This window comes from Magnolia sinica, chromosome 2 (genome assembly GCF_029962835.1).
Source record: "Magnolia sinica isolate HGM2019 chromosome 2, MsV1, whole genome shotgun sequence".
NCBI lineage: Eukaryota > Viridiplantae > Streptophyta > Magnoliopsida > Magnoliales > Magnoliaceae > Magnolia > Magnolia sinica.
The window spans coordinates 121259167-121283227 of NC_080574.1; the positions used below are offsets into that span (position 1 = coordinate 121259167).

Here is a 24061-nt window from a genome sequence, read left to right on the forward strand (position 1 = left end):
GTTTTGTTATAGCCTCCTAGTTGAAGAGAAGATTCAACGGATGAAGGAATTCAAGCTACAGTCTATACTCTACCATGTTGTATTTGAGGGGGAGCAATGATCCATGCTCATCACCATCATTTTCTTTGTGTGCATTCCAAGATGGGAATGATCAAAATATACATGCTCCAGCTTGAGGGGGAGTGTGGAAGTGTGTAATTTTGTGTGTGCGTGTGTATGGTTGTCATGTACTTCTGTGGAGCACTGTAACATTTCTTTCAAAGTAATATGTGTGTGTTAGTCTTTTGACTAACCACAACACAACCCTTTGCCCTAGCTGTCTCTCCTCCTCTCCCCTTTCCTTCTTCTCTTTCTTCTCTACATTTCTTCTTTATTTTATTTTTCTACTTTAAGAACATGCAAACCTCCACCATAGAAAATAGTCTGCTCAGACCTTCCGCCACGATCATAAATAGGAGAGGGAGGGGGTCACCTTGCCAAACCCCCGGGACCTACTCAAGTACCCATGGTGAGATCCGTTGATCTATATCAAGGAGCCAATGGAAAGCATTCTCTCATCCTCTGTTGTTCCCAAACAATGCAACCTCAAGACCAATCTGTTTGTCCTTGTTTTTAATTGCGAAATCTTGTCTAAACAGGATGCACAAAGCTGATCGCAAATAGCTTGGACAAGACTATGATGATCATCATGACAATAGGAATTCTACGTATCGATAGGCCGTACTGAAAGGCAGCACAATCGAATCCTACAAAGGGTCAAGGATGAAAATCTGACAGTGTAAAGGGTAAAGCAGTATACCTCTCGGACACGATGCTCCTCTTGGCAAGCATGAGTGTCAAGAAAACAGGAACCAAGGCAGCACATAAATGCTTGAGGGTATGGCCACTGACAATATGATGGGTCCATTTGTAAATCAGTTCATCCTCTGCTTCTTCCACTTTAGCTAACAGATAGAATCCTGCAATCACAACAAATCAAAGCTGCATGACTATGGTTCAATGTCGGTAAAGCATTTGAATAAAGAGCATATTTGATGATTCATATGAAACAACAAACAAATAAACTAGAATAGCAAAATTAAATTGATCTATGTGAATGAAACAGGAAAACTCTAGCAAAAAATAAAATGCTAAGAATGATGAGAAATCATCCAAACCCACTGCCCAAAGGAAGAGGGGAACTAAAAAACACAAAACCCAAGGAAAGAATGATGAGAAATCATCCAAACCCAATGCCCAAAGAAAGCTTCCAAAAAATGACAAAAGCTTGCCAAAACGCTCTTAATCCCACATACTCGATAGGTCTTCCCACTTATAAATATTGAAACCAATAGCCTGGGACAACTTTCCTTTGGCTTTGTGAAAGGCCAAACCTTTTCGACCCCTTGCGTAGAACATTTGCATTAACCCCATGCTGGAAGACATTGGAAAGATGAATGAGATCAAGGCACTAGTAGATACAACAAAGATGGTCAGTGGCTTCATCTATAATCATAATTGGCCGGTGACCTTTGTTATTTGTGCTTATCTTGAGCATGTGTGGACCACATGTGGGGTCCGCACATGCCACATGTGGTGATGAGTGGTCCACTTTTTATGCTTGGGTTCCATATCTTTTGGGTTAAGTTTTAAGCCCACGGACCTTATTTTTGTAATGGACTAAGTATGAAGGGCAATTTTATAATTAAACATTATTATTGTTAGCCCTAATCTATAATACAAGAGGTGGAGGCGTGAGAACTCTTTTGTTCCTTTCTCCCACTCTTTTCCTTTTCTCCCATCTCTCTTCTTCTCCTCCCTGTGATTCTAAATGGTATCAGAGCATTATTGGTCTGATACCTTTCTCTTCTCTCTTCATTTCTCTCTCTCTCATTTTATTTTGATCTTTTTGTTCTTGTCAGGGAGAATCCCAACGTGTTTGGGCTGATCTAATCTAGCCTCATTTTCTCGTTGTACCACCACTTGGTGGGTAGTGTAATCATGTTCAACAAAGGCGTGTAAAGCCCAATTTTTATGCTCTACCCGCATAATAGGTCAAAGTGGGCTATCTCTCATCTACAGTTGGATCTACAATCAGATTTGAAGGTTGTGGTCAGCTTTGAAGACCAAAGTTGTGCGTAACGATTATTGATGATTCAGATCGAAGGAAAAAAAGGTGTACAAATGAAAGCCAAAAGGGTCGGTAATGATCTAGTTGATTACATTCTACGTGTATGACATTCAATCCAGTTGAATTGCTTTCCCTGGTGTGTTTGAAGTTCTTCTCCCTATAAAGACGGATACTAGAAACAAATCAAAGAACAATGTTATGTCTGCACTTGAGTCGACGCATTTCAAATCACATCAACTAAACTAAATGGAACAATTTATTTATATTGGGCCACATCTATAGAGGTCTTTTCGACAGGGAAACGAAGAAGTAAATATCTAACTTCCCCCAAGCCTGATACAATTGCGACAAATTATGATGATTGGGTAGCCAAAGATGCCCAAATTAAGGCATTGTTATGGAACAGTATGGAGCCACATATTAGTGCAAATGTCATCTTCTTCGAGACTGCCAAAGAAGTCTGGGATAGCGTGAAAGAGATGTATTCAAGCAAGAAGAATTTTATACATATCAAAGAACCACTACAGTACATATTTTCATTCCAGTAGGAAGAAAAGAGTGGGGGAGTACTATTCTACCCTGTGGGGCATGCTGGAAGAATTGAATGTGTATCAACCAATGTCAACCGATATTGAGAATATGAAGTAGAGGGAAGAGTTTCGTGTAGCAAAATTCCTCTCTACCCTTCGTCCTGAGTTTGAGCTAGTGAGATCTCAAATTTTTGGAGGGAGTGAGATCACATCTATCATATAAGCATTCCCTAGAGTTCAGCGTACAACTGTTATGACCACATAGGGCTCCTACTCATCTGATTGCTCTGCATTTATCTCTACATCTGGCAAAGGAGATGGGAGGAGTAGAGGTGATCGAGGTGGCAGTGGTTGATTTGGAGATAAGAGACCCACAGGGAGGTCATGGTGGAAGCAAAAATGGTTGGGGTGGCTGTGGTCAGGGATGTGGTAATCGACATTGCACACACTATGGCCTCGACGATCACACAGGTGATACTTGTTAGGACCTAGTGGGAAAGCCATCTTAGGTTAATCAGGTGCACTCATTCGAGGATGGTTCTAACGGGCATATATACAAGTCTACCACTCATGCTGAGCTGAGTACTTCAGGTGACACGATTACAATGTCCAAGAAAGAATATGCCGAGCTTCTAAGAGATCACTCCACCCATGCCTCTTCCTCTGCGGTGATTTTTGCTCAATCAGGTACAACATGTTTCACTTCCCATAAGAGTTTCCCATGGATTATTAACTCCGGTGCTTCCCATCACATAACCGGCAAGCATAGTACGTTGTCTCAATTAGTTTAGTCCTTGTCCATCCCCTCTGTGACCCTAATAAATGGTACATCTACCAGTGTATCTAGGGTTGGTACTATCTCTCCTACCCCAAATCTCTCATTATCCTCAGTTTTGTATATTCCTAAATTTTAATTGGGTTTATTATCTATCAGTAAACTAACCAAAGTCCTAAATTGTTTTGTAAAATTCTATCCTTCTTATTGTGTGTTTCAGGATCTAAAGATGGGGAAGATGATTAGCAAAGGGCATGAATTAAATGGGCTGTATTATCTTGATTGTGGAATAAAAGGAACTGGAGCACCTTTGCAGGCCAACATTTCTCCTCATCAGTTGCACTCCAGGCTTGGTCACCCATCCCTAAATAGTTTAAAAAGTTTTATCCTGTCTTTGTCATATGTGTCTAGGTTAGAGTGTAAAGCTTATGAGTTGAGGAAGCACCATAAAGTGTTTTTTCTTTCTTGTGAAGATAAAGTCGGTGATAGACCCTTTTACTTGGTACATTTTGATATTTGGGGTCCAATTCATGTTTCCAGTTAGTCTGATTTTAAATATTGTCTTTATGGATAATTGCTCTAGAATGACATGATTATACTTGATGAAAGACTGTTCTGAGGTATTTATATATTTTAAAGAATTTCATATGCACATCAAGGTGTACCAAATCGGTTACGTATTGGTCATAACAGGCAATACGTAACGGTAACGGCATATACCGTTACGCATTACGGGGTCGAAACGGGGTGGCTTTGAAAAAGCAAACCATAACGGCCGTTATGCCATATCAGTGTTTTCAGGAAAAAAAAAAAACTGAAAAGAATATGGGAAAAAACTGAAAAAATCGAAAAAAGTAAAAAAGAACTTACCTTCTTCATTTCTTCTTCATATCTTCTTCTTCTTCTTTTACTATGACTGCTGTTGCTGCGGATCCTCATCCGCTTCTTTTATTGTCTGTGATGTCCTCTCTCTCTCTCTCTCTCTCTCTCTCTCTCTCTCTCTCTCTCTCTCTCTCTCTTCTTTAAATGAGAGGCAACGTGGCTATTTCACAGCCACATTTAAAAAATAATAATAATACTCCAGTGGTATTTGATGCTAAGTGCACGCATTGTATTGTGGGACCCACCTTGATGTATGTGTGTATATGAATATCCATGTTGTCCTTTAGTTTTTCCATCTAATTTTAGGGCATGATCCCTAAAATGAAGTAGATCCAAATCTTAAGTGACCACACAATGGGGATTGAATTTCCACTGTTAAAAACATCTTGGGGGCCACAGGTTTGCATCAAGCTGCTATTTGTGTTTTCCCTTTCATCTAAGTCCATTGGAACTTATCAACATGTTGGATGGCAAATAAACATTACGTTGGAACCTGGGAAGTTTTAATGGTGGGTGTTCAATAACCACCTTTTCATGTGGTGCGGTCCACCTAAGATGTTCATCCGCTTCATTTTTGGGACCATGCCATAAAATGAGATGTCAAAATAGATGTACAACATGGATATACAACACATACATTGAGGTGGGCCATATGCTCAGGGCCTCACCCACGCGGATTACCTAGACACAATTGCTACTAGACGGTGTTGTGGGCCCCATCATGATGCATGCATTTTTTCCATATCGTCCATCCATTTTGCTGGATCATTTTTTAGCATGAACCCAAAAACGAGGTAGATCAAAATCTATGTTGGACCACACCACAGGAAACAACGGCAATTGAATGCCAACTGTTAAAAACTTCTTGGGGCCACAAAAGTTTTGGATCAAGCTGAGATTTGTGTTTTCCCTTCATCTAGGTCCGTATGACGTAGTCAATAGGCCAATAAATATTACAGTGGACCCTAGGAAGTTTTTAATAGTGGACATTCAATCACAGTTATTTCTTATTGTGTGGTCCACTTGAGATTTGAATCTGCCTCATTTTTTAGACCATGCCTTAAAATGAGTTAGCAAAACAGATCGACGACATGGATATACAATACACACATCAAGGTGGGCTCCACGTTCAAGGCCTCACCCACTAGTGGTCCATTTGAGATTTAGATCTACCTCATTTTTGGACCATGCCTTAAATGAGTTGGCAAAACGTATGGATAAACAACACCTACATTGAGGTGGGCTCTACATATAGGACCCTAAAAATTTTGTACATGAAGCATATATTAACCAGTGTGTTAAATAGCACGTAGTGTATTGCGTAGCGTTTAGCTCCCCTATAGCGTGTAGCATAAACTACATGATACTTCTATTTTTTTTTATTAAAAAATATATTAAAAAACATGATAAATAGTAAGAATAAATATGAAAAAATGAAAAAATGAAAATGAAAATGAAAATGCCTACACAATGTATAGTGGTGGCCCACATGATGGACTGAATGGTTGGATTCTATGCCATACACACGCCACAGTGGACCCCACGCATGTGGCCCACGTGATGGTTGGATGGGTCAAATACATGCCATACACACCACCGTAGGCCCTGCACATATCTTTGTTAAAAATATATATTCATTATAACTGAGCTCTTAAAAAGAAAAAAAAAAATTTGAAAAAAATAATAATAATAACCACAAATTTTCAGCAGAAATAAAAAGAAAACTCGTTAAGAAAGATTAAGGGGCCAAAACATACCTTGAATAGAGATTCAATCAACCGGAATCTGATTTTTTGAGTTGTGTTCGTATGGCTGTGAAAAGGGAGAAAGTTGATTTCTCCGTTATTTGAGCTTCAATGCTCTTGAAAATACAACAATCAAATGTTCTTGCTCGGCCAATTCAACGGCATAAGTTTCGTCTTCAAAGGGCCTTTCAATCGAGAGAATCGAATATGTTCATGGACTGAGAGTTATGGCTAGTGCAGCGTTATTTAGGGCTTTCAAAAGAAAGCCCTATTTCGAAACCTTTTAAATTAAAAGCTATTTCTCAAAATATGAGTCTCCCACCATATATTAAGATGAAAAAACTCTTAGCCGTACATTTGGAAGCCTATCTTTAATGGTTTAGAATGTAGAAACGGGTAAGTGAGTACATATTTATAACCTACACATTGCCACGTATGTGAAGGATGGTCTAGACAGCTCTACATGCTGCCACATGTGAGAAGTATGGGCCGCCACCATTTTAAAACAGATTGTTAACTCACAGAATAAAATAGATCTTTTATTTTAAAGAAAATGGAACAGTGCTCCTAAGGCATATGCATTACACACTACATGCTACATCTGTGTAGCGTACGCTACAGGAGAAATACGCTATTTTCATGCACTATGTGGCGTTTTTAGTATGCGATGCTACAACGCTATTCACAACACCGGTATTAACTCAAAATTAACCAATTAAATTATGGGACCATTGTTGCTAAGTTACAATCCCAAAATTAAATTGCAACGATTTTAACCGTTGATTTGCAGACATTTTTTTTTTTTTTTCAAATAAGACCATTTGATATTTTTCGTTCTTTGCTGTCCAATGTCCATCGATGCATTAGTGGGGTATGTGTCAATAAATTACATGAACTTGAGGTTGATTTGGAGCACTGAGTGGTCCGGCAAATCGGCCCGAAATCAGTACCTATTCACCTTAATTTAGTTTCAATTTTTCTTGAGATATATTGGGAGAAATCTCTTGGGGCAAATCAAATCAAATTGTTAGGCCTATGAATTACATAATAGGAAACAAAAGTCTCTAGATTTTGTATGTTGAAATGAAATGTATGTGAATCGCGAATTATGTAATACACAAATACTATAAATAATAGTAAAACCTACAAATGTGAGATGTTTTGGTATTATATTTATTCTAATAAATTCATCATTGATATTATATGGTTAGAAAATTAAATATAAAAGGTGTGTCGTCAATCCCAAGTTGTCAGGTTCAAAAGTTCATCAGACAGCCCGATACAACATTTTTACCAAAGAGTGGACCGTTACACTATCATAAACATGTTTTTTAAAAAAATAAAAAAAATGAATGCATATTTGGAATATTTACATTTTTATGGATTTTCTAGATATTTTTCAGAATTTTTCGAGCCAAAAAAATAAAAATTCAACCAATACGGGGGCTTATCGGCCGTTATGCCGATACTCCGAATCGGTAATGGTGGTGACCGTTATGGCCACCATTACCGATACGGAACACCTTGATGCACATACAAAGTCAATTTGATGCTAAAATATGTATTATAAGATCTGGCAATGCTCGGGGAATATACATCAAACCTCTTTCATTCCTATCTTTCTGGCATCATTCACCGAATGTCATATGTGCACACACACCTTAATAGAATGGAGTTGCGGAGCATGAGAATTGTCACTTACTTGAGGTTACTAGAACCATGTTGTTAAATATGAATGTTCCAAGAGAGTTTTGGAGTGATGCAATTTGACCACATGTTATTTAATAAACAGGATGCCTTCATTAGTCCTAACTTTTTTTGCAAAAGCACAATGAATGAAAAGATGAACCACTGATTCCTCTACTTGATAGCACATAAGACATGTTAGGGAGAATCATTCATCTATTGCGCAAATTATCCATCGTGAGCACTTTGTTCGTTCTTATTAGCGAAGCCAAAGTGGTCACCTTCGGAGGAGTACCGTATCTCCATAGATGAGTTGTGTGGCTAACTTCCATAACATTTATCCCGATGCTTATCCTTCGGTAAAATGATTTAACTGAGAACTTTCTAGAATTTTCTTCTAACCATCTCATTAAATCACTTTGAGAGATAAGCGGGCGAACTTTATGCAGAAGTTCCAACAATCGCAATAACTCCGCTACCTATTCCTCATTTAAATTCCTCCTACAAGGAGGAGCCCAAATAACTTCATCTCCTAAGAGTGAATGGCACCTTACTACCAACAAATTAGCCTCTTGTGCTATATGTGCTAGAAGGGGGAAAACCTCCTTCAATTTTTTATCCCTTAGCCAAACATCATCCCAAAATATAATCTTCTCACCATTACCCAATGAAAGACCCACACCTCCCCAAACCCTTTTTTTTTGCAAAGCCACCACTTTCCAAAGAGATTATGTAAGGAGATCATTGGCTTGTTGGAAAATTGATTTGTATGACGATTCCACGACTGGATATCATTTATTGAATCAATGTGGTGACTTAGTTTATGCATGCTCATTAGGTGTCTCATACGGGGATAGTGCTTCACACACTTCAATACTTAAAGGGAGCCTTTGATCATGGAAATTTTTACAAGCAAAATGGACATCTTCGAATAGAAGGATATTCTGACATAGACTAGGTTGGTTCTCCTTCAAACAAGCATTCAACCACAAGTTATTTTACATTTGTGGGAGGCAAGTTGGTTACGTGGAAATGCAAGAAGCAAAGAGTTGTTGCTCAATCAAGCACATAAGCAAGGTACATGGCTATGGCTCATGGAACATGCGAACTCATTTGGTTGAACACATTAACGTGTGAGCTCAGGTTCATGGTAGATATACCGATGAGGTTGTTCTACGATAATCAGGCTGTGTCTCACATTACCAACAATCTAATTTATCACAAGAGAACCAAACGCATTGAAGTTGATTGTCACTGCATTCGGAAAAAGGTGGCTAGCCAGGAAATATGCATTGTGGTATATCAAGTACCAAGATCAAGTGGCAGACACGTTTACAAATGTTCTTGGTCGTGCTCATCTAGATCGATTCTTTGTCAAGTTGAGCATTCACGATATATATATATATATATATATATATATATACATATTCTCCAACTTGAGGAATGTTATTTTGTTATTATCTTGAGCACATATGGACCACATGTGGGGTCCACATATGCCACATGTGGTGATGAGTGGTCCACTTCTTATGCTTGGGTTCCATATGTTTTAAGTTTTAGGCCTATGGGCCTTAGTTTTATATGGGATTAAGTAAGAGGGGCAATTTTGTAATTAAACACTATTATCGTTAGCCCTAATCTAATAATACAAAGGGTGGGGGCGTGAGAGCTCTTTTGTTCATCTCTCCCTCCCTTTCCCTTTTATCACACCTCTCTTCTTCTCTTCTCGAATGTTCTCCCTATGATTTGACAACCTTGATGAGGTTATACTCAGAATCACTAGTTGGAGCAAGGATCACCAAATTTGTGACAAACTACATCTCATTAAAGAGCATGTGCAAGCATAATCAACTCTTATGAAGATGTTCACCTATAAATATTGGGTACAATAAAAACTGGCAAAGAAGGGTGTATGAAAGCAAGCTGCTGCAATTTACACGCTCAGATGATTTATGGGTGAAGGCTGGGGATATAATTGACACGATCAAACCCCTTGTTAAAGTGCTTCAATTGGCAGTGATGTGAAGCCATAAAAATTCAATTAACCATCTCTCTCTCTCTCTCTCTCTCTCTCTCTCAATATATATATATATATATATATATATATATATATATATATATATATATATATATATATATATATATATATATATATATATATATTGCAGCATATTTCTTAGATCCCATGTGCCAGTATAGTAAGAACCTCTCTTATCATCCAGAAGTGCTGATAGGCCTGACGAATGTCATTTGCAAAATGAAACAACGGATAAATGCGCAAGTTAAAGTCATGAATGAGGTATATAGTACTAAATAGTTAAACTAAGAACATGCCCACACACACAGAACAAAAGTTGATAGCATTTATTTAATATCATCTTGAATCTTGATAACATATTCAAGCTTTCACAAATTCATTGGGAGTGTTTTTAAACAACCTCACAAAGGTGTCTCTCGGCTAGAATTTTAGCCAGGTAATATTAGTTCCTGAGTTCAAATGCAACTGTTAAATAGTAATAACATTAATTGTTGTCAAGGTAACTATTTTATGTATTTCAATTCAGCACATTGGAGGACACTGTATGGAGGGGATGTTCCACATTTGAGAAAGATTGTTCTGAGAGTCATCAGCTAAACTGTCTCCTCCTTGTGTTATGAGAGAAATTGAAGCACATTCTCCCTCATTCATACAAAACAAATAAACTGACCGATGGATGAAAAGCTGGAGAAGTTGATCTTTGTCCACCACAATCTCAAATTAAGGGAGAGAAATTGGGCCAAAGTTAATGATAAAACATATAGTTTTAACTTGGATTATAGATTTGAGGATGATGATCCATCAGGCAAATAGCTCATCGAAAGAGAACAGCCTCTTCTCACAAATTTGAGTTTTCTGAAACAACTGGACATGAACTTACATGACTTAGATATACCAACTTCTATGCCACAACCAAAGTAGTGGCAGCACCCAAGTGGAGAAGGGTCAAGTGCAGCTCGTGCTTCACAATCTCAGCCACAATCAGTTGATCATCAGGACAATGACAATCAGGCACAGTCACAGGATGCTAGTAGCAGTAGTGTAGTGCTACCCAGTCCCACACTGATTCTGTAAGTGATAGTGGGGACGATAAGTCTGGTGGCACTAGTCAGGAAGGTGGCATCCATATATATGATATGAAGCAGGATCAAACTGGTCAATCGAAGATGAATACCTAGCCCAAGTAGACATGGCAGTGATGTTGATAGTGCATCGAGATCAAGAATTCCACCACCTGATTAAATGGCACATGGGCATATGACTACGTTCTCCTAGTTATGTGCTTTATAGATATGGAGCCTAGCCCGATAACAGCAGCACCAACAACAACAGTATGGGCCAGTATGGAAGCTATGAATATGCTATGAATATGCAGCAGGAGCCTTTCAGTCTCAGTCTCAGTCTCAGTCTTAAGATGAAAACGGAAGCAGAGGCGGCAGCAACAATACTTTGTTTTTTTTTATTTTTTTATTTTTTTTATTTTTTTTTTATGGACAGGGAGAGGGGACAATATCTTCCTTACCCATATCATAGAGATAGAGATGGCGATGGGTTTCAGGCTCAGCCCACACACAACCTCGCTGATCGATAGTTCAACACAAGTATATACCCAGTTTTGTTACTTGCTGGTTTTACTTACTACTTGTTAGTGTCTTAGTTTATATAATTCAGAAATCATACAATACAAGTATAAAAACAGATTCCCCCAAACAAATTTGGTAGAAAATTATATTTTTTGTGGGGTTCATTGAATTTATTTATTTATTTATTTCCGGTGAGGGAATGTGTCACAGTGTATCACCGAGACATATCATAATGTATCACATGTATTGATGATATGCGGGAATTTTATTAAGGTTTTTGGCAAAATATTGCAATGTGTCAATATATCAGCAATACATTGCAATATTTTTTGGGATGCAGGGGAATTTAATAACTCCCCCGTATATCATATTGGACACATGCAATACCAAGCTGATACTATCGATATCTAAATCACTGCTCTTCCTGTAGCAGTCAAGTTGTATTGGTATTGGCAATACGACTCAGTCGGATGCCCAAATGAGTTACACAACAAAACCGAATCTTTAATTCTTAATGATGAGCCAACAAATAAATGGCTCAAATTTTGAATTGGACCCAGTTTTATATGAACAATCTTGACTATCCATTGTGATTGGAGGATTAGAATCATCCGATTGGTGTGATTGGCCTCAACAAATAGATTGCTCACAATTTTTATTTTACCAAGTTCTACATAGACGATCTTGGATATCTGGCCCCAACAAATAGATGGCTCCAAAATTTTCATTGGTTCTAGTTTATATAAACGATCATGGACATTGCTCAGAACCCCCTAAAGTTGACATCAAAACAGAAACTACAAACAAACTTTACTAAAGAGAAGTGTACATGCAAATCATGTTGGTGATGAAGCATACATGCAACTGTGGAATGAATAACAATAGCAGTTATCTTCCACTCAAAAAGAAATGATGCAACGGGGGAATAAAATTTGAATTTTTCTTTCAAATATTGACCCATGCTGTGCACTCTGAAGTACAATATAACAAAAAGAAGAAAAAAAAAGATCTACTTGAACAAGATCATCCAACAGAAGTCCCAAGATCCAATTATTGCTGAAAGAGTTAATTCATGCTAAAACACAAACCTGCTGCCCAAAGCCAGTATGTAGAATGTGTATACATTGGAGGCAGTATGATAGCCATCACAGGTATAGCAATACAAGGAACAAACTGGACCAGTGCATATGGACGGAGATCATCAAACAATCTGCAGCTTAAAAGAAATGCATTTAAAGGTCAATTGGAAGTTAAAGGTTGAAACATAAGAGGTTTGCTAAGCCCACACGTGTGTATACTGACATTAGAATCCCCGCTATGCTATTCAACCAGCTCATACAAGCAATTTTATTGATTTTAACCTCACTAAACCCTACAAACAGCAACCGCAAGGAAACCGGTTGCCCATATAATACATAATGGGAAAGACGCCCATTTCAAACATATCTTTTAATGCCAATCACTATGGCCCCACATGCATATGCATCGGGACTACAGCCGTTGAATGTGTGTTTATGTTTCAACGATTCAAACCATTAACGATGGGGGCATCACTGTTGATGGTGGTTGTCTCAAAAAGCTTCAAATTGGAAGGTTGTAAACTAATGACCAATGGCCCACAAGAAATGGTTAAGAAGAAGGTCCATATTCAAAGGAAAAGAGTTAAATGACCAAAGGGATGAATATACCAATCTGTGCATTTTCTCCGAATATTCTCATCCAAGGAGAAGCCCATCGTATAAATGGTTTGGATCATTGAAACGTGACCATAAATACATTGGCTATAGTCCCAGCATATCCTAACAATGTATCCTATAACGATGCTTCGAGATGTATCAGTAAACCACCTATTAAACTTTTTAACCATCTTTTTCGGAGTATGGATATTCAACCAGAGGCTTCCCCACAGAACTTGGGTTTTGAGTTCTTAATTCAATAATCTAGACCATCAATATGTTGCTTACCACCTTGGATGGACAATGCCCCAAGAATCTCATCAATATGACAACCTTAAAACACTCCGTTTGTCGCCTACAACTAGGCTGCTAAGAAGAGAATGACTGCCTTTCAACTGAAAAAAGGCGCAATATCAATGACTAGGACCTTCTAATCTGGGTCAATTTTGATGCATTGTCCATACATGGTGGTATGCACTCCACTAGTCAAAATTTGAAAGCCAAGTATGCCATGAAGTCTTAGTGTGAGGATCCTATAATTCTTCTCTTTTGAATTGTCAAAGGTACAACTAGCCTGATAGTTCACCACATTTCAAAAATGCAGCACTCATGTAACAACTTATCTAGGCCATCTAAACTTAGGGCACACAGTGAGTAGATCGTATCTCCAAAATCACACTGAAAAGGAAATCCCAACCATCCAATTTATGGCAATTAAATGGATGATTAAAATCAAAATAATGTGTGCACCAAATTCCAAGGGCAAAATCAGATGGTTACTATCTTCTTCTCAGTCGTAATTTACAGAGAATGCTCCATCCACAATTGCCTCAGCAATTTGGACAGTCTAGGTTACCTTACAAACATGTCATGTTTATGGTTGAAACGATACCACCATTTTTTAAATGGATGGTGGTAAACGATCATATTGCCAAGCTAGTTTTATCTACTTGCAATTGATGAGGATCAAAGCGTGCCTCTCCATTGGATTCCACATGAGAGATGGTCCAAAACCATCCATGGTCTAGCAACTACCAAAGATGGATTACAGCAAGGAACAAAAATCAAAAGGATGATTATTCATATTGATGATCATCGACATGTGTCTCTCCAATTGATTCCCAATGTGGAGATGGTCCAGTGATCAAAACTGTCCATATTCTGGGGCATGGCACTACCACAGATGGATTACAACAAGTAACTTGCACCAAAAGGATTGTTGTGTTCACTGGTACGCATATCTTAGCTTGGACCATTGACAAGAAATCTTCAATACATCACATTCAACTCAACACAACAATTGTCAGTACCATCATTCTAGTTTAATTGTTACACCATCATACGCCTGAGTAGGGTCGATACAACACGTAAGGTTCCAATCAGACCATAGCTACATGTTGGCCCCAATGGGTGACACATGCTGATTATCCTCTTTACATAGGTAAAAAAATGCAGGCAAAAACAATGTGTTTCTAGCTGCTGAAAGAGGAATGCTAGTTACGTAGTCCCATGATCAAGTGTGACATGGGAGAAATCCAGGCTGTTCATAAATGGGGGCCCTATAGTTAACGTTCCTTAGCGCAAAAAAAAACTAGTGCAATTTATCAATGGGACACCCATGCACTATGAAATGGATGGTTAGTAGGGCTGTCAATGTGTCAGGTGCAGGTCAGGTCCTACAGTACCCATACCCATGCTAACTGGGTTCCAGTCTTGCCCAGTCCAGGTCCTTACAGGTCTGGGTCTCATTCTTGACCCAGATCTGACTGGGTTCGGGCACGCATTGCGTTTTTGGATCTAGGTTTTGAGTTGGGTTTGGAAAAAAAAAAAAAAAAAAAGAGCATTTAAATGGTCAGGCTCACCAAATGGATGGATTAGAATGCACAAACATGTGCCACCTTGGCACATGCATGGCATGTAAACAAGCTCTCTCACATGCGTGCGGCTTAGAACCTCATTATGTTGTTAGAATAATTGTATATATTTACTGTATATAATAGTATGATTGAAAGTAACTATATCCAACCCAGACCTGATTTGACCCGACCCGAATTTAACCAGGTTGAAATTAATGGACACTACATGAACCCAACTAGCCACAAATTTTAACTATAGGTCCAAAAGGCGAGACCCGAAACCCATCCAATTTCTTACCAGGTCTAAAAGGGGACCCAGACCCATTAAAATCAGGTCGGGTCCATTGGTATCCATGGGTGCAGGTACCTATTGACAGCCTAATGTCAGATGATAATAAACTGTTTGCAAGGCAGGTCTCACCTGGTGAGTGGATAAATTGTTTTTTGGATAAGGACACATGGACTCATGGGATCATATGATGGACATTTGGGATCCCAAATAGCACACAGCCTAAGCGTGTCTTGCATTTGTGTTTGACATTGAATATATTGAAATGGGATATTTTTTCTAAGACCGAAAAAAGGGATTTGCTTTTCCATCTTAGACCCTATGGCAACTGGTTACCATCCAGATGCCTCTTTTTACGGTTTTGGGAATTCACAAGTCAACAAGAACTTCTTTATAAGTGGGATGAATAGCATTTTTTGGACTCTTAGTTTGTTGTACATAAGTGGGCTTAGCAAACCTTGATATAGAACATGTGTAGAGATAGTGTGTTCACCTACAACCCATTGCACAGTAACTTGGCATGCATACCAGCAACAAAAAGAGAGGAATTTTGAAAACCCTTGAGATTTTGCAATAAGATGTCTTAGGTTGGCATGCATGGTAAGTTTCCATGCATGTATTGAAGGTTGATATGCATGCATGTATGCAAGGAAATGCTAACGTCCGCCACATCATGGGGAGGTTACCAATGTTCCCAAAGCTTTTAACCACATCAGGCACCCCAATCATCAATTCTAACTGTTTATTCGTTACATTCAAATATTGGCGGGCCATGATTAAAACAAAAAACACCCTGATTGGAGGATTTGAGCCATTTGAATGTTAGTCATTTTATTACAATTGTCTATTCTTACAAGCTGTTGGTCGACGGTAAGTATCATTTGACGAAAATGCTTCATTGGAATCATAAGCATCCATGATGGGGCCTACTGAATAGATGCTTCAAGATGATAATTGGAACTACTTTTTTGTCCATTTGACCTTTGAGTGTCCATTTATCATGCTATTGATGGGATGGTTAGGATCATCTGATCCGTGTGATTTTTGCATCATGGCTTGACAATAGTAGCATGGAACAAACAGACAGTTGAGAGTAACTAACAATCCCACGTGCTGTTTAAAAGCTTTTGAGAAATTGCTATCCCCATGGAGTTGGAGACATCAGTGATCCCAACATATATCCACACACACACACACACACACACATGTTATAGAAACACAACAAAAACAACCATCATAAATGGGCAATGATTAAGTAGCATGCTTGCCTCCAATATAAAATGCTTATTATACCCGCCATAATAAGAGGTACAATAGAGATGGTCCCACGCTTCTCATCGATTCTTTCAATGATGAACACGGCCATAATTGACGTGAATGCGATAGTCATCTACATTTGTTAACAAAGCCAGCATGTAAAACTGATAGAAGAACAGGCAGTTGTAATAAAGTAGAACAACTGCAAACAAGAGAGCAAAATTTGGTACTTATGGGATAACAATGCACAGACCTCAACAACTAATAGTCTCCATCTGGTCATTTTTATGCTTTATTCATTTATATGCACTACTGTGAAGATTTTGATGGACAAAGCAGAATTTTAGCAGACCAATATGTCCAAAACACATGCTTATGCCTTACAATCAAGGTATGCCAAATCGGTTACATAACGGTAATGACATCACCCATTATGCGATATGGAGTTGTTATGGACCATCTTTAAAAAACGCACGATCCATCATAACAGCGCAAAAGGAACCCATTTTCAGAAAAATAAAATAAAATAAAATAATTGAAGAAGAAGGAAAAAAGTCCCTCCCTCCATCCCTCCTAATTTTGAGAAGCATATGTGGCTTCTTTATGTTCATTTCTTTAATGTGTGAGACATCCAATCCATCCAACAGGTTGGCCCCAACACGAGTATCACCTTTTGCAAACTCAAGCATATCCACTCATCAAGTAGACCACACTAGTTTTTTGTTTTTTTTAAACCAATGGCTATAAAAAAATGGATGGTGTGGCCCACCTGATGAGTGGATATGGATGATTTTTTAAAGCGATGATTATAATATTATTAAAAGAAGCGTAGATTTCACAGTTGTATTTTTGTATACTTGTACATCTTGGCTTTGGCCTTTTTCAATGAAATATCATCATTGCTCAAAAAAATATATATTAAAAGAAGGCCGAAGCCAATAAATACATAAATGGAAAACAAAAATAAAACACAACCCCCTTACAAATCAAACCAACTAACTGGAAACTGATCGATACCTAATACATTAGATGCTTGCACCCATACCACTACATTCAATTTAGCCCTATTGAAAACTTCCGATATCCGACCTCTTCTATTTTTGAAGCTGCGAGTGTTTCTCTCCAACCACATACTCCATAAGCCTGCTAATAAGCACGAATGCCAAATTCGCTTCCCATCTTTGCCTCGCCACCTCATCTCAAGCTAAGAAAAACTGATCTATCGAACTTGGAGCAACCCATGCAACTCCAAACAAATTTAGGAACCCAATCCAAATCTTTAATGAAAAAGGACAATGGATAAAGAGGTGACCAACCGGTTCCTCGACATGATAACATAACAAGCACACATTTGTGATAATCATGCCGCACCTTCGCAAATTGACCATGAGAGCCTTATTCCTTTCCGCCAACCATGCAAATGGCACAACCTTAGATGGAGCACCATAATGCCAAAGACGAGCTGTGTGACACTCAACATGCTTGAAATGCCCCCCATCAATCCTCTTACGGAACGATTTTACCAAGAGCTTGCCAGATTGTTCAATTAACCACACCAATGCATCTTCTTCCGAGCTAGACGGATACTGATTTGAAACCAATTCCAACAATCTAACCAAGTCTTCCACCTCTTCATCATTTAGATTTCTACAAGGAAGCGCTCAAATAACTTCCTCACCATGAATAGAAAAAACACCTATCAACCAAAATATTTGACTCTATGGTAATACCTGCTACATGAGGAAAGACAATACTCAGCTTTTGATTCCCAACCTACAAATCTTCCTAAAATCAAATCTTCTTACCAATTCCTAATGAGAAACCCACACATTCCTAAACCTTATTTCTCAACAAATTCACCGACTTCCATAACGGCGAGGTCCTATGCAAAGAAAAGGCTTTTCTCCATCTACCCCCTACCTCAACTCTGTACTATCCACCCAACACATCTCTCCACAAACTTCCTTCCTCAACCCCAAACCTTCAAACTCATTTTCCCAACAATGCTCATTCTCTCCAAACTTCACAAGCCCACAACCCCTAGATCCACTGGTTTTCATACTTATTATTCAAGTTCAACACTAGATTTCAAGATTCAAGACTTCGAATGAGGTTCATCACTAGATTTCAAGACTTTAAGGAATCAATTCAAGACTCTTCTCACATTCAACTCTCAAGACTCAAAGTCAAGACTTAACTCTCTCTCTCTCTCTCTCTCTCTCTCTCTCTCTCTCTCTCTCTCTCTCTCTCTCTCTCTCTCTCTCTCTCTCTCTCTCTCTCTCTCTCTCTCTCTCTCTCTCTCTCTCTCTCTCTCTCTCTCTCTCTCTCTCTCTCTCTCTCTCTCTCTCTCTCTCTCTCTCTCTCTCTCTCTCTCTCTCTCTCTCTCTCTCTCTCTCTCTCTCTCTCTCTCTCTCTCTCTTATATAGTTTGATAGACTAATAGTAGACTACGTCTACACTAGTAATTTAGTATTTAGTACTTAACTACTAGCTAGCCTATAGCCTGTAGTTATTTCTCAAATTCTTATTTGTTTCTCTAATACTCTAACTATCTTACACTACTTACTCTCTAATCTCTACTACTTAGTTCTCTAACATCTAATTGTTGATTACTTGAGTCGACTCAACTCATCATGTGTCATCATCATGTTTTCTTCCCAATCTTCTTCTTTGAAAACCAGGTCAAGTGATCTAGGTTGTGAGTACGGGCACTATCGTAGTGCCAGTGAAAGTCATTAATAGTATGTGATTTGTGCATATTTGTAAGTTTTGATGGTATTGGCCGGCATAAACAACACCTTCCGCACACACCGGGATCAAATGTAAGAGCATGTCCCAATGTTATTACAGAGATCCGCAAGGAAATCATGGAATACATGGACAAGCATGCTCGAAAAATACATAATACCGCAGTTATTCAAGAAGAATTTATAGAAAGAGAAGAATATGAGGACATTGATGTGGTTGATTTGGATGCTTCTACGCCACCTACATTTGCGGGGCGATCTATACCAACACCGAAAAGAGCCCATGGGCACAGGCCTAAGGATAGGTAATGTAGAGTAGTGTTCGAAATATTGGTATCACGTTACGTATCGCACCCTTAGGATATAGATATGTATTGGTTATCGCATGGGATATATCGGTTGTATCACACAATGCATTGTTGTTGTTGGAAACATGGGAAAACATTGGAAAATTGGTCTAATTTTTCAATGAAACTTCAGTAATTGTTAAAAACGACATCAATACACACTTACAAATCAAAACATTACAAAAAACAAGTGCACATAATAGGTTTTCTTTCTATGGGGACCTAATCTATGCGTTGTCTAACTAAATTGATGGAAGTATATTCAAAGTCTATATATATAATTTATAAATGTAAGAAGACGCATGGAAACACAAGCAATGCATTCAAAAGCAAAAGAAGAATCACCATATCAGGTTACATACATATTTGATTTTATGTTTGGACACAAAGATTGCAACCAATTTGCAAGAAATTGGGAAATTTTGATTTTTTTTCAATTTTCGACAACTCGGCCCATCTCCTCCAAATCTCGAAATTGACGCTCCCAATCCATGATTTTTCATGCAAAGATTTTTGACAATTTGACATTGATTTAACATGATTTACAGAAATGAAAAAAAAAAGGATCGAAAATTGAAAATGCTCACTGGATCGAACATGTGGGATACACCACTTGTGCATTTCATATCACACAAGTGGGAGACAAGATATATCGTGGGATATATCGGCCGATATCGTTAATACTTGAGACACTGGTGTAGACCACATCTCGAAGATGTAGTTGACAAAAGGGTAAGGGAAAAGGACCCACCTAAGCACTTTGGAAAACCGTTATAAGCAAAAGGATAGGAAAACCACGATTCGATATATTGCAAAGTGGGTGTACCAACCTGGTGTAGCTTTCAACACTATAAATTTGAAGAACTTCAAGGTAATGGTTGAAGCTATGGTCAGTTTATACCTGGCTTAAAATCCTCTTCTTATCATGAATGGAGAATTACCTAAAAAATGAGGTTAAGTCTACTAGAAACTTTATCTACGAATACAAAGAGAGTTGAAAAATCAATGATTATACGTTAATTGCCAATGGATGGACCGATAGATCCGGTCAGACATTAATAAACTTTTCTACTAATTGCCCAACTGGGACAATGTTTTTAAAGTCCGTGCATGCATTGGCCCATTCCTACACGGCCGATTATTTCTTCAAATTGTTAGATAATGTAGTTGAAAAGTAGGAGAGGAATATGTTATCCAAATTATTACGGGCAAGTGGCAACAAAGCCTCTTATGTAGCCGTAGATCACTTTCTTATGGAGAAGATGCGACATTTATTTTAGACCTCAAGCGCAGCACAATGTATTAATTTAATATTAGAATATGTAGTTAGGCTGTATATTAAGTTAATTGCTAGGACTAGGAGAATTGCAGTCTTTATATACAAACATACCCTTCTTCTCTATCACATGATAATGAACATTAGGTGTAATTTGCTTTGTACAGCCATGACCTAATTCGTAATAGCCTTCTTAATACTACAAAAGTTGCATTCAAAGAAAACTGAACTTAGAACATTTGTAGGGTGGGCTGACTGAAATAATGGGCCCTAGTTCTTTCCCATTCGTTTTGGAATCAAGTGATAAAAGCTTTAAAATCATCGGAAGCCTTAGTAAGTGTGTTGCAATTGGTGGACGGTGATGAAAAGCCACCCATGGGCTATATCTACAATACGATGGAGAGGGCCAGAAACAAAATCATGGAACACGTCAACAAGCGTGATTACAAGCTCATCCTAAATATTGTAGATAGTAGATGGGGTTGCCAAATGTATTACCATTATATTTGACTGCCTGCACCCTTAATCCAGTTGTATTCTTTGTATCCGCCAATCGAACTATGGCATCAGTAAGTGTGTTGCGATTGGTGGACAATGATGAAAAGCCACCCATGAGCTATATCTACAATACGATGGAGAGGGCCAAAAACAAAATCATGGAACACGTCAACGAGCGTGATTACACGCTCATCCTAAATATTGTAGATAGTAGATGGGGTTGCCAAATGTATTACCATTATATTTGACTGCCTGCACCCTTAATCCAGTTGTATTCTTTGTATCCGCCGATCGAAATATGGCATCAGCGACACATATGGTCGGATTTCTTGACGTTTTGAAAAGAATGATTCTAGACAAAGAAGAACAAAATAGAATTTCTCAAGAGTCGGTCTACTACATGAAGAGTGCAGGGATTTTCTCAAGCGACATAGTTATCAAGCATAGAAGTATGAAATTGCCTAGTAAGCAGGCACTTTTACGAAGTATGAATATGGTTGTTCTTACTTCTTAGTTCTTACAAATTACAAGTTACAACTTACAATGTAAGAAGTTAAGTGTCTAATTTAAACTTATTTGCACAATTAACTGGTGATAAGTGTATAGAGTTGACCCGAACACGAGGAATCTGGCACTACAAATGCTAGCCATAAGAGTTTTTGACCTTACGTGTTCTACGAGCAGTTACGAGCGCAACCAGAGTGCATTCGAGTCGATAAGTTGAAAACTTGAAGTTCTATAATTCACTTTCAGTTTACTAAACCATAAAAGTTCACTTTTAATTCACTTGTAATTGAAATTTCCAAATGTTACACAAATTCACACGAAGAAAAAAAAAAAGAAATCATCTCGAACAAAAGAAACTTAATGACCTGATCTTCGTCCAGTATTACTAGGAGTTGTGGGAACGATTCCAGACCAGGTGAGAAAACCCTGGATTTTATGATCCTATCTGCCTAGATGATTTGGAGGTAGATAATGACTTGTGAAGATAGAGGGTTCGGTATTTGCAAGTAAATCCCTGACATGGGCCCATCTCGAAGACGCTACTTATGGATCGCCACCTAGCAAAAGTTCTCAGGGCGAAGATGAGGGGCGAGCAGTAGCACGAGGCATAATAGCAATCAAGGCCAAGAAGATGAGATTGAAATTGAAGTACAAGAAGATTATACAAGACCATTGCACGTGAGTGAGCAACTTGTGCAAACAGATGATGACGAAATAGAAGAAGATGAAGTGTACATTGAAAAGGAGATAAACTCTGACAATGATGATAGTGGTGATGTGCCACAATAGGAGAGGGATCAAAGTATATAGTAGCTTGCATATTTTGTAAATTGTAACTTGCAAAAGTAATTGCAAGTTATATACTTCTATTATAAATTTGTAAATTCTACGTTAAACTTGTAACTTGTAATTGTCATTAATGTATATAGTAGCCTTCAATCTTCATTCTTTAAGATTTTATTTCTCAATAAAATTCTTAAATTTTTAGTAAGTTGTTGACTTCTTGTTATTTTTTTACATGTTGATTAACAGTTATTAACTTACTATGGCTTAAGTAGTACATAAATTAGATTGAAACAAATAAGAAAACCAATTTGGATTAGTTATAGTAATTTTTTTCAAAATTTTTCAGTTTTCCCATTTTTTGAATTTTTTTTACTTGTATATAAAAAAATGTGCGATCAATAGCATAAGTGAACACAAATGGTGGACCGCACAGAATTGCATATGCGATTTGACAACATTGCTTCTAACCATTGCCATTGAAAATCCCGCCTAATCTCTTTTAACTTGGCTACAACTGATTTTGGACATTAGAATGTTAACATAAAATAAATCGGAAGATTTGGCATAGCGACTTATTTAGTGTTAACCTTCCTCCAAAGAAAAGATGCCTACCCCACCAAGATGACAATTTCCTTTCAAACCTTCTATCACTTTATCCCATAGATGCTTAGCCAGTTTCCTTATACATAAGGGAAGCCCCAGGTATGAAGATGAAAATGAGCCTACCCTACATCCAAACCGTGCCGCAAAGCTCTCAACCTCATCCTTTGAGAGACCCACCCCCAACAATTCACTTTTACTTATATTGAACTTTAATCCCAAAACTGCCTCCAGTGATAATCGATCGAAGATTATCAACTTTCAATCCATCCGCCTCACATAAGAGCAAAGTGTCATCTACATACAGAAGATACAACTTTCGTAATCAAAGAGAGCCTAACACGTCGCACCAGAGCTGAATTCTCTCCTCATCCGCCTCACATAAGAGCAAAGCATAATCTACATACAGAAGATACAACTTTCGTAATCAAAGAGAGCCTAGCATGTCACACCATAGCTGAATTCTCTCCATGATTTTGCTCACCATGCTAGAGACCACCTTTTATATGTTAGAAGCCCTATATAAATATGATTCACCACCCCTTATAGTTGACATTGTAGTTACGATCATAAATCTCCATAAACTCCCTTTTCAACCAAAAACCTCCATACCTATTTGCTTAGCAACGCGGTTTTTTTTATTTTATTTCATTTAAAGGATGCAATATATTATAAGAGAAAAACATAACAAAACACGGGCCCGAGATGGGAAAAAAACAAAGCAACAAGAAACCAAAGGACAAAAAAAAAGGATGAAAAACTAAAAGACCTAAACAACTTAAGACAGAACCAGCAGCAATCCTCAAGCCATAGGCCAAGGAACGAGAGACTGATGCAAAAAGTTGAAGACAACCAAGCTACCTTTGAGAGAGAC

General features: G+C 38.1%; 1 protein-coding gene across 2 annotated transcripts in view; it reads right to left on the reverse strand.

The window, feature by feature from the left end:
- Positions 1-24061, reverse strand: part of LOC131237502 (uncharacterized) — a 35826-nt gene that overhangs the window by 2106 nt on the left and 9659 nt on the right. Inside the window, exons 4-6 of one of the 2 annotated variants that reach the window (XM_058235312.1) lie at positions 16439-16560; positions 12438-12559; positions 800-959 (exon numbers count right to left, since the gene is read on the reverse strand). In XM_058235312.1, coding sequence (XP_058091295.1) covers positions 800-959; positions 12438-12559; positions 16439-16560 — 404 coding nt within the window. The remainder of the gene's footprint in view (positions 1-799; positions 960-12437; positions 12560-16438; positions 16561-24061) is intronic. The other variant, XM_058235313.1, reaches the window with a different exon arrangement.